The following is a 16,639-nucleotide window of genomic DNA, read 5'->3' as shown; positions in this document are numbered from 1 at the left end:
CCCCAGGTCGCCTAACCCGGCCCCCCGTCTCTGGAGGACTGGTAAGCCAGGGCCGCCTCAACTTGAGCGCTCCGCAATGGATCTTCTCCCTGGGAGGCCCAAGTCGCCGCAAGTGCGGCCTCTGTCGGCACAAGGCAGGCAAAGAACCTTAGTAACTTAACAGTTAGCTATATTGATATCCAGCAAGCGTTTATGGAGCCCTACTGTGTGCTAGGCGCTGGTTTAAGTGCTGTGCATTGTTGAGTTCATTTAATCCTCGCAAGAACCCTTTGAGATGGATGCTGTTACTTTCTCCATTTTAGGGAGGGGGAAACAGGTGTTACTTGGTGATTGAACAGCTGTCATGTGCTTCGCTGACTGCCTTATCTTAATTTTGTATTTTTTGTAAAGACAGAGTCTCGCTCTGTTGCCCAGGTTGGTATCGAACTCTTGGCCTCAAGCGATCCTTGAGGCGGGAGCCTCGGCCTTTCAAAGTGCTGGGATTACAGGCGTGAGCTACTGCACCTGGCATTTGCTGATTGCATCATAACTTCTTAAACTTAAGTGTGTATGTGAATTACCTAGGGATCTTATTAAAATGAAGATTTTGTTTGAGGCAAGGGATCAGATTCTGCATTTGTAGTCAACTTCCAGCAATGCTGATGCTAGAGGTCTAAGGACCGGACTTGGAGTGACAAATAAGGCTCATCCTTATTGCATAAGGAGGAAACTGAGGCCCAGAGTGGGGCAAACGCCTATCTAAGGTCATACAGGTTGGAATTCGCAGCGATGGGTCTGGCTCAAAAGCTGATGCAGATTTTCTTATGCCACCTAGTATAAAATCACAAATCAGTTCGCAGAGGAAGATTCAATTAATTATGCCCACGTAGGGTGGGATGGAATGCATTTTAGGTGATGTAAAGGAAGTTTTTTTTTTTTTTTTGGTTTGAGACGGAGCCCCTCTTTGTCACCCAGGCTGGAGTGCAGTGGCTTAATCTCGGCTCACTGCAGCCTCCGCCTCCCAGGTTCATATGATTCTCCTGCCTCAGCCTCCTGAGTAGTAGGGATTACAGGCGCCGGCTAGTACGCCAGGCTAATTTTGTATTTTTTTTTTTTTTTTTTTGTTGAGACGGAGTCTCGCTCTGTCGCCCAGGCTGGAGTGCAGTGGCCGGATCTCAGCTCACTGCAAGCTCCGCCTCCCGGGTTTACGCCATTCTCCTGCCTCAGCCTCCCGAGTAGCTGGGACTACAGGCGCCCGCCACCTCGCCCGGCTAGTTTTTGTATTTTTAGTAGAGACGGGGTTTCACCGTGTTAGCCAGGATGGTCTCGATCTCTTGACCTCGTGATCTGCCCGTCTCGGCCTCCCAAAGTGCTGGGATTACAGGCTTGAGCCACCGCGCCCGGCCGCTAATTTTGTATTTTAAGTAGAGACGGGGTTTCACCATGTTGGTCATGCCGGTGTTGAACTCCTGACCTCAGGTGATCCGCCCACCTCGGCCTTCCCAAGTGCTGGGATTACAGGTGTGAGCCACTGCCTCTGGCCATAAGATGAAGTTTCATACGTAGGGCCGGAGAATCATTTCACTGGGTACTGACTATATGCTCAAAGTGGGATTCAGACCTCAGGTCTGTTACATTCAGAACCTGTGCTTTCAAGCAAATTACCAGCAATTTCTCAAACTTTAGTTTATTTTCTACCACATGCAGGATACTATATGCATATACCACTTGTACTGTTATTCCTTTTATATTTTTATTTAAATAGATTACTTTTAATCTTATATAAATGTATTATTATTATTATTATTGAGACAGGGTCTTGCTCTGTTGCCCAGGCTGGAGTTCAGTGGCACCATCTTGGCTCACTGCAGCCTCAACCTCCTGGGCTCAAGCGATCCTCCTACCTCAGCCTCCCAAGTAGCTGAGACTGCAGGTACATGCCACCATGCCCAGCTAATTTTTGTATTTTTTGTAGCTACGGGGTCTTGCTCTGTTGCTCAGACCCATCTCAAACTCCTGGGCTCAAGCAGTCCTCCTGCCTCTGCCTCCCAAAGTGTTGGGGTTATAGGCATGAGCCACAGTGCCTTGCCCATAAATGTATTTTGAAAGAAAATTTCAAAACTCGGCTACATATGGAAAATGAGAATCTTTTCTCTTAAATATAAGGTCAGATGCTTTGCAGGTTGATATGGCACGTTAGTTGCTTCTGGCTGACTGCTGTTGCTTGCTGAAGGCTTTCAGCCTGAAACCCTGCTCTGTTTGTTTTTAAAAAGTGGGTTTGGGCTGGGTGTGGTGCCTCACACCTGTAATCCCAATACTTTGGGAGACTGAGGCAGGCGGATCACCTGAGGTCAGGAGTTTGAGACCAGCCTTGCCAACATGGTGAAATCCCGACTCTACTAAAAATACAAAAATTAGCCAGGTGTGATGGCGCATGCCTGTAGTCCCAGCTACTTGGGAGGCTGAGGCAGGAGAATCACTCGAACCCGGGAGGTGGAGGTTGCAGTGAGCTGAGATCCTGCCACTGCACTCCAGCCTGGGCGACAGAGCGAGACTCTGTCTCAAAAAAAGAAAAAGAAAAAAAGAAAAAAAGTGGGTTTGGGTACAGTGGCTCATTATTTGAGTGGCCAAGGTGGAAGGATCACTTGAGGCCAGAAGTTCAATACCAGCCTTGGTAGCATAGAGAGACTGTGCCTCTACAAATAAAAGATGTTTTTAAATTAGTTGTGCATGGTGGTGCATGCCTGTAGTCCCAGCTACTTGGGCGGCTGAGGCAGGAGGATTGCTTGAGTCCTGGATGTTGATTTGAGGCTGCAGTGAGCTATAATTGTACCACTGCACTCCCTTTTGGGTGACAGAGTGAGATGCTGTCTCTTAAAAAAAAAAAAAAAAAAGGCCGGGCATGGTGGCTCACGACTTTAATCTCAGCACTTTGGAAGGCCGAGGCATGCAGGTCATTTGAGGTCAGTGGTTCGAGACCAGCCTGGCCAATGTGGTGAAACCCCGTCTCTACTAAAAATACAAAAATGAGCCAGGCATGGTGGTACACACCTGTAATCCCAGCTACTTGGGAAGCTGATGCAGGAGAATCGCTTGAACCTGGGAGGTGGAGGTTACAGTGAATCAAGACTGCACCATGACACTCCAGCCTGGGTGACAGACTCCATCTCAGAAAAAAAAAAAAGTGGGCAGCCAAAACTATAAACTATAAATCTAAACTATAAAATAAAACATAAGAGTAAATCTTCGTGACCTTGGATTAGGCAAAGCCTTTTTAGATATGGCACCAAAAACACAAGCTACAAAAGAAAAAATGGTAAGTTGAACTTCAACATTTAAAACTGTGTTTCAAAGGTCTTAGTAAAGAAAGTGAAAAGATAAGCTCCAGAATAGGAGAAAATATTTGCATTATCATTTGTCTGATAAAAGGATAGTATCTAGGCTATAGTAAGAGCTCTTATAACTCAATAATAAAAAAGGAACCAATTAGAAGACAGGGAAAGGATCTGAATAAACATTTCTCCAAAGAAAATATGATTAATAAAAATGATCAGTGGCCAGGCGTGGTGGCTTATGCCTGTAATCCCAGGACTTTGGGAGTCTGAGGCAGGAGGATCACTTGAGGCCAGGGGTTTGAGACTAGCCTGGGCAACACAGTGAGAACCTATCTTTACAAAATTAAAAATTAAAGGCTTGGTGCGGTGGCTCACGCCTGTAATCCCAGCACTTTGGGAGGCCGAGGCGGGCGGATCATGAGGTTAGGAGATCGAGACCATCCTGGCTAACACGGTGAAACCCCGTCTCTACTAAAAATACAAAAAAATTAGCTGGGCGTGGTGGCGGGCACTTGTAGTCCCAGCTACTCCCGGGAGACTGAGGCAGGAGAATGGCGTGAACCTGGGAGGCAGAGCTTGCAGTGAGTCGAGATCGCACCACTGTACTCCAGCCTGGGCGACAGAACAAGACTCTGTCTTAAAACAAAAAAATTAAAAATTAGCCAGGTGTGGTGACATGTACCTGTGGTCCTAGCTACTTAGGAGGCTGAGGCGGATCGCTTGAACCCAGGAGTTCAAGGCTGCAGTGAGCTATGAATACACCACTGTACCCCAGCCTGGTCAACAGAAGGAGATCTTGTCTCAAAACAAACAAACACACACAAAAGCCGTTAACTTTTACAGTTTACATGGGTCAGTTATATGGTATCTGAATTATATCTCAATAAAACTTATAAAAATGGAGGGTCCTAGAGATAGCAAGTAACTGGGGTGTTGCAAAGACCAGCACCAAATGGACACTTTTGCCTTGACAATTGAAGGATTGAAGAGAATTGGGAAAGGAATATGTATTTTTGATTCAGGGTTATTTAATGCCCTGTGTGTGAGCTGCCAGTGTTATGGATCCCACCCTTTGAGAAGCATTATCCAATGTGACATTGATTCTCAAAGGCTGGTTAACTCTTAATCACTGTGGGAAGGCAGGAGCAGATATAGGTTTTTAGCCCCTGGAGCATTTCTGCAGTGTCATGGTGAATCCTGTGTTAGGGGAGTATGGAGAACTATCTCCTTGCACAGTGGACAGTAGGTTTGGGTGTAACCCGGAGGCTTCCAGAGAGAAAGGGAGCAAAGTGAACGGAATCCCTCTTCTCAGTGCCTGTGTACACTGGCAACTTGTCCCTGGACTGACTAATCCTTATAGCCACTGTTTATGACTATGACTGTGCATAGTCGTTTTCTGGGGCCACCATAACACCACAGAGTTGGTGACTTAAAACAGGAATTTACTCTGTCCCAGCTCTGGAGGCCAGAAGTCTGAAATCAAGATGTCAGCAGGGTTGGCTCCTTCTATAGGCTCTGAAAGAGAAGCTTCTAGGCCTTTCTCCCAGCCTCTGGTGGCTATCGGCAGTCCTTGGCTTACAGCTGTGTCACTTGAACCTCTGCCTGCATCTTCACATGGCCTTTCTCCTGTTTCTCTGTCCCACACCTACCTCTGCCTTTCTTTTATGAGGACACCAGCCACCAGATGAGCTTATCTCGAGATCTTTAACATAATTACATCTATAAAGACTCTTTTTCAAATAAAGTCATATTTACAGGTTTTGGAGGTTAGCATGTGGTTATCTGTTTTTGGGGACCATCTTGAACCCACTATGCTGTGTATGCATGTGCACTGTGCTGAGTACTCTGCGGGTCAGCTCATTAGTTCTTGCAGCAGGTGGGGAGGGAGGCGAGTGCTCTTATTCCCATTTTATAATTGAGGAAGCTGAGGCTTAGAGAGAAGGTCTCAGCTAAGGATGTCCAGCTTGTATGTGGCAGAATTGAGATTCAAATTAAAGTCTAACCAACTGCAGAGCCCCTCCCCTGAACCATGCCACTAGTTTCACTGCTTTTGTGTACTCTCCTCTAACTCATGTCTTTAAAATGTTAAAAAAAAAAAAAAAAAGGGCGGGGGGGGTTGTTTTGAATAGAGATACATTCCCATAGGCAAAATTCAAAACCTACAGAGGGATGTAAAGTGGAGCTTCTCTCTCCCTGCCCTGTCACCCAGCCACCCAGTTCCTCTCCCCGGAGGCAGCTGATGCTACCACTGTTTCCTTCTTGGAAAGGCCTTTTAGATCTTTTTATTTTCAGAAGACTCAAATCCCTGCCACAGCTGGATGCTGTTTGGAATTCTCACTCCCCTCTAGCCTCCAGGGCCAGCAGCCAGGTGTCAGCCACCTGTGGGAAGGAGGGTCTGAAAGAGGGGAGGAAGAGGCTGGCCTTGGGGATGATGCTCAAAGGAGTCTTTGGTTTTATCGGCACTGTTTTAACTTCAAAAAAGAATGGATTCATGCATTACTTGCATTAAAAACAAAAAATGAGGCCGGGCCCTGTGGCTCAAGCCTGTAATCCCAGCACTTTGGGAGGCCGAGATGGGCGGATCACAAGGTCAGGAGATCGAGACCATCCTGGCTAACACGGTGAAGCCCCGTCTCTACTAAAAAATACAAAAAACTAGCTGGGCAAGGTGGCGGGTGCCTGTAGTCCCAGCTACTCGGGAGGCTGAGGCAGGAGAATGGCGAAAACCCAGGAGGCGGAGCTTGCAGTGAGCCGAGATCCAGCCACTGCACTGCCTGGGCGACAGAGCGAGACTCCATCTCAAAAAAAATAAAAAATAAAAAATAAAAATAAATAAAAAATGAAAGACGCAGTGCCCACCCCAGGGTAGTTGTGAGGACATGAATAGAGTCTAAGGACATGAATAGGGTCTAAGTGATCGGTATGTGGCACTGATACTGTCACCTTTATTATGACTTCAGAGAAGGGTCTGGGGAAAGACATCCTGGGGACATTACACCCATGAGCACCTTTTAACCACATTTCTTTCCTCCAGCAAAAAGGCATTGGGATGAACGAGCCGCTGGTGGACTGTGAGGGCTACCCCCGGTCAGACGTGGACCTGTACCAAGTCCGCACCGCCCGGCACAACATCATATGTGAGTGGCCCTCTTAGAGGACTTTCCCCACCTTGTGGTGGGAGGTGTTAAAGGCATACAAATAAAACCAAGTATCTGTATTATCCACTGCCTTCTCTTCTGCCTTGATGGGATTATCTTATTCCCCTCCAAGGACTGAGAACTAAGGGAATGGGCTAGACTCTAAGCTTCTATATTTCTGGTTTCATTTTCTCTCTCTCTCTTTTTTTTTTTTTTATGAGCCAGGGTCTTGCTCTGTCTTCCACGCTGGAGTGCAGTGGCGCTAACATGACTCACTACAGTCTCAACTCCCCAGGCTCCAAGTGATCCTCCTGCCTCAGCCTCCCATGTAGCTGGGACTATAGGCGTGTGTCACTGTGCCTGGCTAATTTTTTTTTAGTAGAGACAAGTCTTGCTAAGTGGCCCAGGTGAGTCTTGAACTCCTGGACTCAAGTGGTCCTCCTGCCTCGGCCTTCCAAGGTGCTGGGATTACAGGCATAATTTGTTTTTAATTAAAGAGCTAGGAGAGAGTACAGATTGGATAGTATATTTGTTTTCTGTTTCTGCCATAACAAATGACCACAGACTTAGTAACTGGAGATAAGAAGTCCAGATGGGTCTCACTGACTAAAATCAAGGTGTTGGCAGGGCTGGCTCCTTCTGGAGGATCTAGGGGAGAACCTGTTTCCTGGTCTTTTCTGGTTTCCAAAGGCTGCCCACTGTCCTTGGCTCATGGCTTTGTCCATCTACAAAGCTGGCAATCGCATTTCCCTCACTCTGATTCTGTCATCACATCTCTGTCTCTCATTCTCCTGCCTCCCTCTTGCACCTATAAAGACCTCTGTGATGACACCAGGTCTACCTGGATAATCCAGGATCATGTCCTTATCTTAAGGTCCTTAATCACATCTTCAGAGCCCCATTTGCCATGTAAGATGGCATATTCCCAGGTTCTAGGGGCTAGGATGTGGATGTGTTGGAGGCCGTTATCCACTCAGCCATAGGTAGGCAACTGTCTCCACCACAGAGTCCTATTAGCATTTATCCTCCACATTTTTCACTTACTAACTCCTCTTTAATCTATTTGAATCTTGATTCCATCTGCCTCACATCTTATTTATTTATTTATTTTTTGAGACAGAGTCTCACTGTGTCACCCAGATTGGAGTGCAGTGGCACGATCTTGGCTCACTGCAACCTCCACCTCCCGGGTGACAGAGCAAGAGACCATCTCAAAAAAAAAAAATCTGAGCAATTCCTTATTGGTCTTTTTTTGAAAAATCTGTTCTTGGCCAGGTGCGGTGGCTCATGCCTGTTATCCCAGCACTTTGGGAGGCCAAGGCGGGCAGATCACCTGAGGTCAGGAGTTTGAGACTAGCCTGACCAACATGGTGAAATACTGCCTCTACTAAAAATACAAAAATTAGCTGGATGTGGTGGCACATGCCTGTAATTCCAGCTACTCGGGAGGCTGAGACAGGAGAATCGCTTGAACCCAGTAGGCGGAGGTTGCAGTGAGCCGAGAGAGCACCACTGCACTCCACCCTGGGTGACACAGCAAACAAAACTCTGTCTCAAAAAAAAAAAAAAAGAATATCTATTCTCACAAGTTTATTTTATTGTACAAAATAACTTTTTTTTTTTTTTTTTTTTGAGACAGAGTCTCGCTCTGTCACCCAGGCTGGAGTGCAGTGGCCGGATCTCAGCTCACTGCAAGCTCCACCTCCCGGGTTCACGCCATTCTCCTGCCTCAGCCTCCCGAGTAGCTGGGACTACAGGCGCCGCCACCTCACCCGGCTAGTTTTTTGTAGTTTTTTTTAGTAGAGACGGGGTTTCACCGTGTTAGCCAGGATGGTCTCGATCTCCTGACCTCGTGATCCGCCCGTCTCGGCCTCCTAAAGTGCTGGGATTACAGGCTTGAGCCACCACGCCCGGCCCAAAATAACTTTTTTTAAGAACAGTTATAGATTTACATACAAATTGGAAAATAATGGCCTGGCACAGTGACTCACGCCTGTAATCCCAGCACTTTGGGAGGCCGACGTGGGCAGATCACCTGAGGTCGGGAGTTCGAGACTAACCTGGCCAACATGGAAAAACACCGTCTCTACTGAAAGTACAGAATTAGCTGGGCATGGTGGTGCGAACCTGTAATCCCAGCTACTCAAGAGGCTGAGGCAGGAGAATCGCTTGAATCCAGGAGGTGGAGGTTGCGGTGAGCTGAGATTGTGCCATTGCACTCCAGCCTGGGCAACAAGAGCGAAACTCTGTCTCAAAAAAAAAAAAAAAATTGGAAAATAATGCGGAGGTCCTTTGGCTTCTGTATGTAGTCTCCTGTGTTGTTAACAGCATATATACATATATATAATATATACACATATATGTGTTTATATATAAAATACATGTGTGTATGTAAAATACATATATGTGTATATATGTAAAATATACATATGTGTATATATAATGTACATATGTGTATATATAATATATACATGTTAACATATATACATGTTATATATACATAATACATACATATGCGTTATACATATATACATATATATTTTATACACATGCATGTGTGTATATATACATATGTGTGTGTATATATTTATGTATACACACACATATGTATATATGCAAAATATGCTCACTGCAACCTCCACCTCCCAGGTTCAAGTGATTCTCTGGCCTCAGCCTCCCGAGTAGCTGGGATTATAGGCGCCTACCACCACACCTGACTAATTTTTCTTTTTTTTTGAGATGGAATCTCACTTAGCTGCCTAGGCTGGAGTGCAGTGGCACGATCTCGACTCACTCAATGCACCCACCGTCTCCCGGGTTCAAATGATTCTCCCGTCTCAGCCTCCCAAGTAGCTAGAATTACAAGCATCCATCATCAAGCCCGGCTAATTTTTATATTTTAGTAGAGACAGGATTTCACCATGTTGGCCAGGCTGGTTTTGAACTCTTGACCTCAGGTGATCTGCCTGCCTCAGCTTCACAAAATGCTGGGATTATAGCCGTGAGCCATCGCGCCCGGCCAACAGCTTATATTAATATGGTATGTTTGTAATTGCAAATTTGTGTTTTGAAATACACTGCAGAAACATTTTGTACTGAAAAAAACCCTTTCAGTAACATTTTGATTAGAATTGTAATATGTTGTAAATAGTCATTTGCTCCATTCCCCAGTAGCTGTGTATTGAGCAATTCCTGTGTGCCAGGCATTGCAGATTCCAGGGATGCTGTGGACCTCTCATCAGGGCAGGGCTTTTCTAGTGAAAGTGCGCGTGTGTTATGTAAGTCTGCCTCCCAGGTACGTGTCTCCACTTGTTCAGATCTGGGTTCTTTTCCCACATCTGCTCCTCTGGGTTGAGAACTTGAATCCCTTAATGACTGAGGGTCTCACCTTTGCTCCAAAGTGACAGTGGCAGAGGAGGCATGTCAGGTAGTATGGCAAGCCCACTGACAGGCACAGGGTATCAAAATACCAGCTGCTGTGCTGGCGTGGCCTGCAGATTACCATGGTGGTTCACAACATTTTGAATTAGCTGTCTGTACTGAAAAATCAGAGAATTTCACTTCAGACATCCCAATTTTCAGCTTTTCTGGAAAAATCAAAGATTTCATGGCATGGGCTCTTCCTCCCAAACCCCACCAATTGGCAAGAGCCCTGCAGCAGGGGTGCCCTTTGGCCACCTCCCTGTGGGCTCCCTCTCCTGGATTGAGTGTCTCCAGGATTACTAGGCTTACACAGCATTTTTTTTTTTTTTTTGAGACTAAGTGTCGCTTTGTTGCCAGGCTGGAGGGCAGTGGCACCATCTCGGCTCACTGCAACCTCTGCCTCCCGAGTTCAAGCAATTCTCCTGCTTCAGCCTCCCAAGTGGCTGGGATTACGGGCACATACCACCACATCCAGCTCATTTTTGTATTTTTTAGTAGAGATGGGGTTTCACCATGTTGGCTAGGTCATCTCTATCTCTTAACCTTGCGATCCTCTTGCCTCGGCCTCCCAAAGTGCTGAGATTACAGGCGTGAGCCACTGTGCCTGGCTTATGCCGCATTTTTCCTTCTAGAGGATTTCAGAGAAAAGTGAAATCTTGATTACACCCAGCCTGAGTCATTCATTCATATGACCACAGTGCCAGCCCCTCATATGCCTTTGAGTTCATGCCTATGGATTCAGCTGGACGTTACCTTCCTTCTGCTTACCTCTCAGGGCTCACCCGAGACAGCACTGCCTTCAGGAAGCCTTCCCTCATCTCCTAGATTAGCAAGGGCAGACTTTCCTGCTGGCCAGGCCTCCCTGCAGTCATCAGATGTTACTGTAATTACTTATTCTGGAGCTGCTCCTTGCAGGACTGAATACTCCAAGAGGGAATGTCCTCTGTCTTGGTCAGAGACTCCTCTTCGCCTCTAGCTCCATGTATGGCATGTAGTAAGCACTTGTTAACTCTTAAGTGAATGAATGTAGGAGTCTTGTGTCCTCCGCTGTCTTCCTTGGCCCCTGATGTGTGGTTCTCATCCCAGGCCTGCAGAATGATCACAAGGCGGTGATGAAGCAGGTGGAGGAGGCCCTGCACCAGCTGCACGCTCGTGACAAGGAGAAGCAGGCCCGGGACATGGCTGAGGCCCACAAAGAGGCCATGAATCGCAAACTGGACCAGAGTGAGAGCCAGGGCCCTCCACAAGCCTTCGCCAAAGTGAACAGCATCAGCCCTGGCTCCCCAGCCAGCATCGCGGTAATCCAGGGGTTGGCCACTCAAGTCCATGCCCAGGGGACACTGTGGGTCAGGTAGCCTTCAGGGGTGTGGAAAGACAGACCAGTTGTCTCCATGCTGCGGTGCTGAGTTCAGTTACTCATTTAATAAACACTGAGTGAGGCCTGCTGTGTATCCAGCCCGGTGCTGGGGGCAGAGTTTTAGAGAGAGGTCAGCCCTGGCTGCCCACTACATTGGTGGGGGAGTGACCTGTTCCCAGTGACAGAAGATGATAAATGTCCCAAGAGAGGGAGAGGATCTCCTCTTGGGGCTCATTTTAGCTGGGCACTGAATGATGAAAATGAGAATGGCATCCTGCCAAATGAGTTATGCATGTTATGTGGTGTGTTAAAAAAAAATTAGGCTGGGCACAGTGGCTCATGCCTGTAATCCCAACATTTGAGAAGGCTGAGGCTACTTGGAAAGCTGAGGTGGGAGGATCACTTGAGCTCAGGAAGTCGAGGTTGCAGTGAGCTATGACTGTGCCACTGCACTCCAGCCTGGGTGACAGAGTGAGACCTTGTCTTAAAAAAAATTACAGGCTCACGCCTGTAATCCTAGCACATTGGGAGGCCAAGGCCGGTGGATCACTTGAGGTCAGGAGTTCGAGACCAACCTGGCCAACATGATGAAACCCCGTCTCTACTAAAAATATGAAAATCATGCCACTGCACTCCAGCCTGGGCAACAGAGTGAGACTGTCTCAAAAAAAAAAATTACCCATTTAAAGTGTGTATATAGTTTAGTGTTTTTTGATATATCACAGAGCTATGCATCACCACAATCAATTTTATTTCTATTTAAAAAATTTTCAGCTGGGTGTGGTGGCTCACGTCTGTAATCCCAGCACTTTGGGAAGCTTAGGTGGATGATCATCTGACGTCAGGAGTTCAAGACCAGCCTGGCCAACATGGCGAAACCCCATCTCTACTAAAAATGCCGGGTGTGGTGGCATGTGCCTGTAATCCCAGCTACTCGGGAGGCTGAGGCAGGAGAATCTCATGAACCTGGGAGGTGGAGGTTGCAGTGGGCGGAGATCGTGTCACTACACTCCAGCCTGGTGACAGAGCGAGACTCTGTCTAAAAAAAAAAAAAGGGGGGGTTTCACTGTGTTGTGTAGGTTGGTCTCTACCTCCTGGGCTCAAGTGATTCTATCATCTTAGCCTCCCAAAATGCTGGGATTATAGGCATGAGCCACTATGCCCAGCCATAATCAATTTCAGAACATTGTTCCTGTAAAGAAACTCTATAGTGATTTGCCATCACTTTCCAATCCCCCAGCTCCCTGCACCCAGTTATCTACTTTCTGTCTCTCTGGATTTGTCTATTCTGGGCATTTCCTCTAAGTGGAATCATATAATATGTGACCTTTTATGACTGGCTTCTTTCACTTAGCATATTTTCAAGTCATCCATATTGCATCATGGATCAGTGCTTCATTTGTTTACAGACAGGGTCTCACTCTGTCACCCAGACTTGAGTGCCATGGTGCCATCATAGCTCACTGCAATCTCAAACTCGCAGAGTCAAGTGATCCTCCTGCTTCCGCCTCCCAAGCAGCTAGGACTGTAGGCACATTGCCACCATGCCTGGTTAATTTTTTATTTCCTTTTTTTTTTTAGAGATGAGTTCTCACTATGTTGCCCAGGCTGGTCTTGAACTCCCGGCTTCAAGCGATCCTCCTGCCTCGGCCTCCCAAAGTGCTGGAATTACAGGCATGAGCTGCCATGCCTGGCCCTTCATTCCTTTTTACGGCCAAATAATAGTCCACTACCTGGATATCTCATATTTTATTTATCCATTTGTCAGTTAATGGGCATTTGGATTGTTACCACTTTTTGGCTATTATGAAGAGTGTTGCTGTGAACATTCTTATACGTTTTTTTTTTGTGGAGATGTAGTTAAATATAATTCCACAGCCACTTCTGGGGTAGGTCCTAATCTTTACTCATTTCATCCTCGAGGAAAAGCCTCACAGACCTGAAGTAACTTGTGTCAGGACACATAGTTCCTGACAGGTGGAATGGGGTCCTAAACCCTGGTCCTACCAGTCTTCTTTAATGATCACAAGTCTGTAAGTTACACAGAAGTTCCGTCTCATTCACTACCCCGTCTACAGCATCTACCCCAGTGCCATTTGGCCCACAACAAATATTTGTTAAAGGGGTGGATGAGTGGTCATCTGTGTTCTTAGGACCTAGAACAAGAGTGTCACTCTAGTCTTGGGTCCACCCTGTGCCTGCGGCTGCTTGTCTGAGGGCTTGTAGGGCAAATGTCTTGTCTAAATGTTGACCACTGAATAAAATGGGCCCAGCCTGGCTTGCCTTCTCTTGCCGTTGAACCTGGGTTAGGACCCCAGAGAGCAGCATTTGGTCTTTCCCATGCTCCTCAAGGCCTTCACAGTGTCTGGTAATTGCCAGCTCTCAGACATTGGGCAGACCTGGTCATCTTTACTAGAGCTGCCCTCACAGGAACCCAAGGAGGAGGTGGCCCCATTAGCCACTGCCCCTTCCTGCATGAGGTGTCTACATCCCTGACCTCTTTGTTCTGAGCCTACCCTGTAGAAAACAAACCTGTGACCTTGACATGAAATTGGGTATTGAAGGTTAGAGAACACCAGGAGCACACTGAACCTCTAGCCTGATTTTCCATTTTTCCTTCCCTTTCCAGGGTCTGCAAGTGGATGATGAGATTGTGGAGTTCGGCTCTGTGAACACCCAGAATTTCCAGTCACTTCATAACATTGGCAGTGTGGTGCAGCACAGTGAGGGGGTGAGTGGGGCTACCTGGTATCTTGGTCTGTTTGGGCTTCTCTAACAGCATGACATAGGCTAGGTGGTTTACACACAACAGAAGTTCATTTTTCACAGCTCTGGAGGCAGGGAAGTCCAAGATCAAGGCACCAGCCAATTTGGTGTCTGAGGAGGGCTTGCTTCCCAGCTCCTAGGTGGTGCCTTCTTGTTGTGTCCTCACAGGAACCCTGGGAGCTCTTGTATAGGGGCACTAATCCCAGTTGGGGCTTCACCTCTCATGACCTGATCACCTCGCAGAGGCCCCACCCCTAATACCATCACATTGATGGTTAGGATTTCAACATATGAATTTCAGGGGGCCACAGACATTCAGGTCATAGCACACGGCCTCTGGTCTATAGTCCTGGAGTTGCTGGAAGTGTTGCTGAGGCCCTGGACTGCTGCCTTCATGGTGTTGCTCAGCATAGCCCCATTCAAGGCCTTTACACTTGCTATTCCTTCTGCCTGGAATGCTCTTCCTCTTCATCCTCCTTCTGTTTTACACTGGTGACATGCTCTCCGGGGGCCTTTCCTGGCTACCCTAACCCAAATTCCCCTCTCCTCTATCCTGTCTCTGTTTTCATTTAACAAGGTTTCTTAGAGCTCTTTTCTTTTCTTTTTTTTAAAGACAGGGCCATGCTCTGTCACCCAGGCTGGAGTGTGGTGGTGCCATCATAGCTACGTCACTGGCTAATTTTTTTATATTTTGTAGAGGTGGGGTCTTGCTATGTTGTCCAGGCTGGAATTGTTGTTGTTGTTTTGTAGCAGAGATCCACACTTTTCAGGAATGACATTGTGGCAAAGCCCAGGAAAATTATTAACTAAAGTTTTTGGTTCCCAAATGAAGTCTCCAGTTAACCCAACAGTTCTGGATTTTTTGACTCCTGCTCAGCTGCATGGTTCATCTACTTGTAACACAGCAGTGCAGGCCAGGCCAGGTCAGGTCAGGAGGTGGCTCGCAGTTGCCTGTGCCCCTGCTAGTGGTCAGGCCATCGTTTCTGCACCGATACTGTCCTCAAATCTGTAACTTGTATGGATGTTTAAAATGATTTTGTGAAATTTATCAGTTTTTTTGCTTATGGCTCTTGCGTTTTGTGTCTGCTTAAATGAATTTTTTTTTTTTTTTTAAATAAATTCTTAGCCAGGCACGGTGGCTCACGCCTGTAATCCCAGAGCTTTGGGAGGCCGAGGTGGGCAGATCACGAGGTCAGGTGATTGAGACCATCCTAGCTAACATGGTGAAATCCCGTCTCTACTAAAAAACCAAAAAATTAGCCGGGCGTGATGGCACACGCCTGTAGTCCCAGCTACTTGGGAGGCTGAGGAAGGAGAATCCCTTGAACCCGGGAGGCGGAGCTTGCAGTGAGCCAAAATCACGCCATTGCACTCCAGCCTGGGCGATAGAGCAAGACTCCATCTCAAAAAAAAAAAAAAAAAAAGCTTTTAATTCTTTTATTGTTTCATTTTTGTTTTTCCTTTAGTCTATCTGAAATTTATTATTATTATTATTTATTTTTATTTTTATTTTTATTTGAGATGGAGTCTCACTCTGTCACCCAGGCTGGAGTGCAGTGGTGCGATCTTGCCTCACTGCAACCTCTGCCTCCCACGTTCAAGTGATTCTCCTGCCTCAGCCTCCTGGGTAGCTGGGATTATAGGCACACTCCACCACGCCTGGCTAATTTTTGTATTTTTAGTAGAGATGAGGTTTCACCATGTTGGCCAGGCTGGTCTCGAACTGGCCTCCCAAAGTGCTGGGACTACAGATGTGAGCCACTGTGCCCTGCCTATTTTTATTATTTTTACAACAGTTTTATTGAGATTTAATTCACATACTACATAGTTCACCCATTTAAAGTGGTTTTTAGTGTAGTCACAGAATTGTGCAGCCATCACAATTGTACATTTTCATCACCTCTCCTCCTGAGGCAGCCACTTTCCAGCCACGTATCCTTCAGAAAGACTACAAGTACACAGAGCTGCCAGTTGATTTTAATATTATTAAGGTGTAATTTACCTGCACCAAGATCCACCTTTTTCAGTGTACAGTCCCGTGAGTTTTCTTTTTTTTTTAGATGGAGTCTTGCTCTGTCGCCCAGGCTGGAGTGCAATGGTGCAATCTTGGCTTACTGCAAGCTCTGCCTCCTGGGTTCACGCCATTCTCCTGCCTCTGCCTCCCGAGTAGCTGGGACTACAGGTGTGTGCCACCATGCCCAGCTAATTTTTTGTTTTTTTTAGTAGAGACAGGGTTTCACCATGTTAGCCAGGATGGTCTCAATCACCTGACCTCGTGATCTGTCCACCTCGGCCTCCCAAAGCTCTGGGATTATACGCACCCGCCACCACGCCCAGCTAATTTTTTTGTATTTTTAGTAGAGACGGGGTTTCACCGTGTTAGCCAGGATGGTCTCAATCTCCTGACCTTGTGATCCACCCGCCTCGGCCTCCCAAAGTGCTGGCTGGGATTACAGGTGTGAGCCACCGCACCCAGCTGAGTTTTCTTTTCTTTTTTTTTTTTTTGAGATTGAGTTTTGCTCTTTTGCCCAGTCTGGAGTGCAGTGGCATGATCTCGGCTCACTGCAACCTCTGCCTCCCGGATTTAAGTGATTCTCCAGCCTCAGTCTCCTAAGTAGCGGGGATTATAGGCGCCCACCACC

General features: G+C 46.9%; 1 protein-coding gene across 1 annotated transcript in view; it reads left to right on the top strand.

Annotated features, from left to right (window-relative positions):
• Positions 1 to 16,639, top strand: part of PSMD9 (proteasome 26S subunit, non-ATPase 9) — a 29,624-nt gene that overhangs the window by 286 nt on the left and 12,699 nt on the right. Inside the window, exons 2-4 of the mRNA XM_033220328.1 lie at positions 6,349 to 6,451; positions 10,961 to 11,172; positions 13,861 to 13,962. Coding sequence (XP_033076219.1) covers positions 6,349 to 6,451; positions 10,961 to 11,172; positions 13,861 to 13,962 — 417 coding nt within the window. The remainder of the gene's footprint in view (positions 1 to 6,348; positions 6,452 to 10,960; positions 11,173 to 13,860; positions 13,963 to 16,639) is intronic.

This window comes from Trachypithecus francoisi, unplaced genomic scaffold (assembly GCF_009764315.1).
Source record: "Trachypithecus francoisi isolate TF-2019V2 unplaced genomic scaffold, Tfra_2.0 Lachesis_group11, whole genome shotgun sequence".
NCBI lineage: Eukaryota > Metazoa > Chordata > Mammalia > Primates > Cercopithecidae > Trachypithecus > Trachypithecus francoisi.
This window is presented reverse-complemented; position numbering and strand designations above follow the sequence as displayed.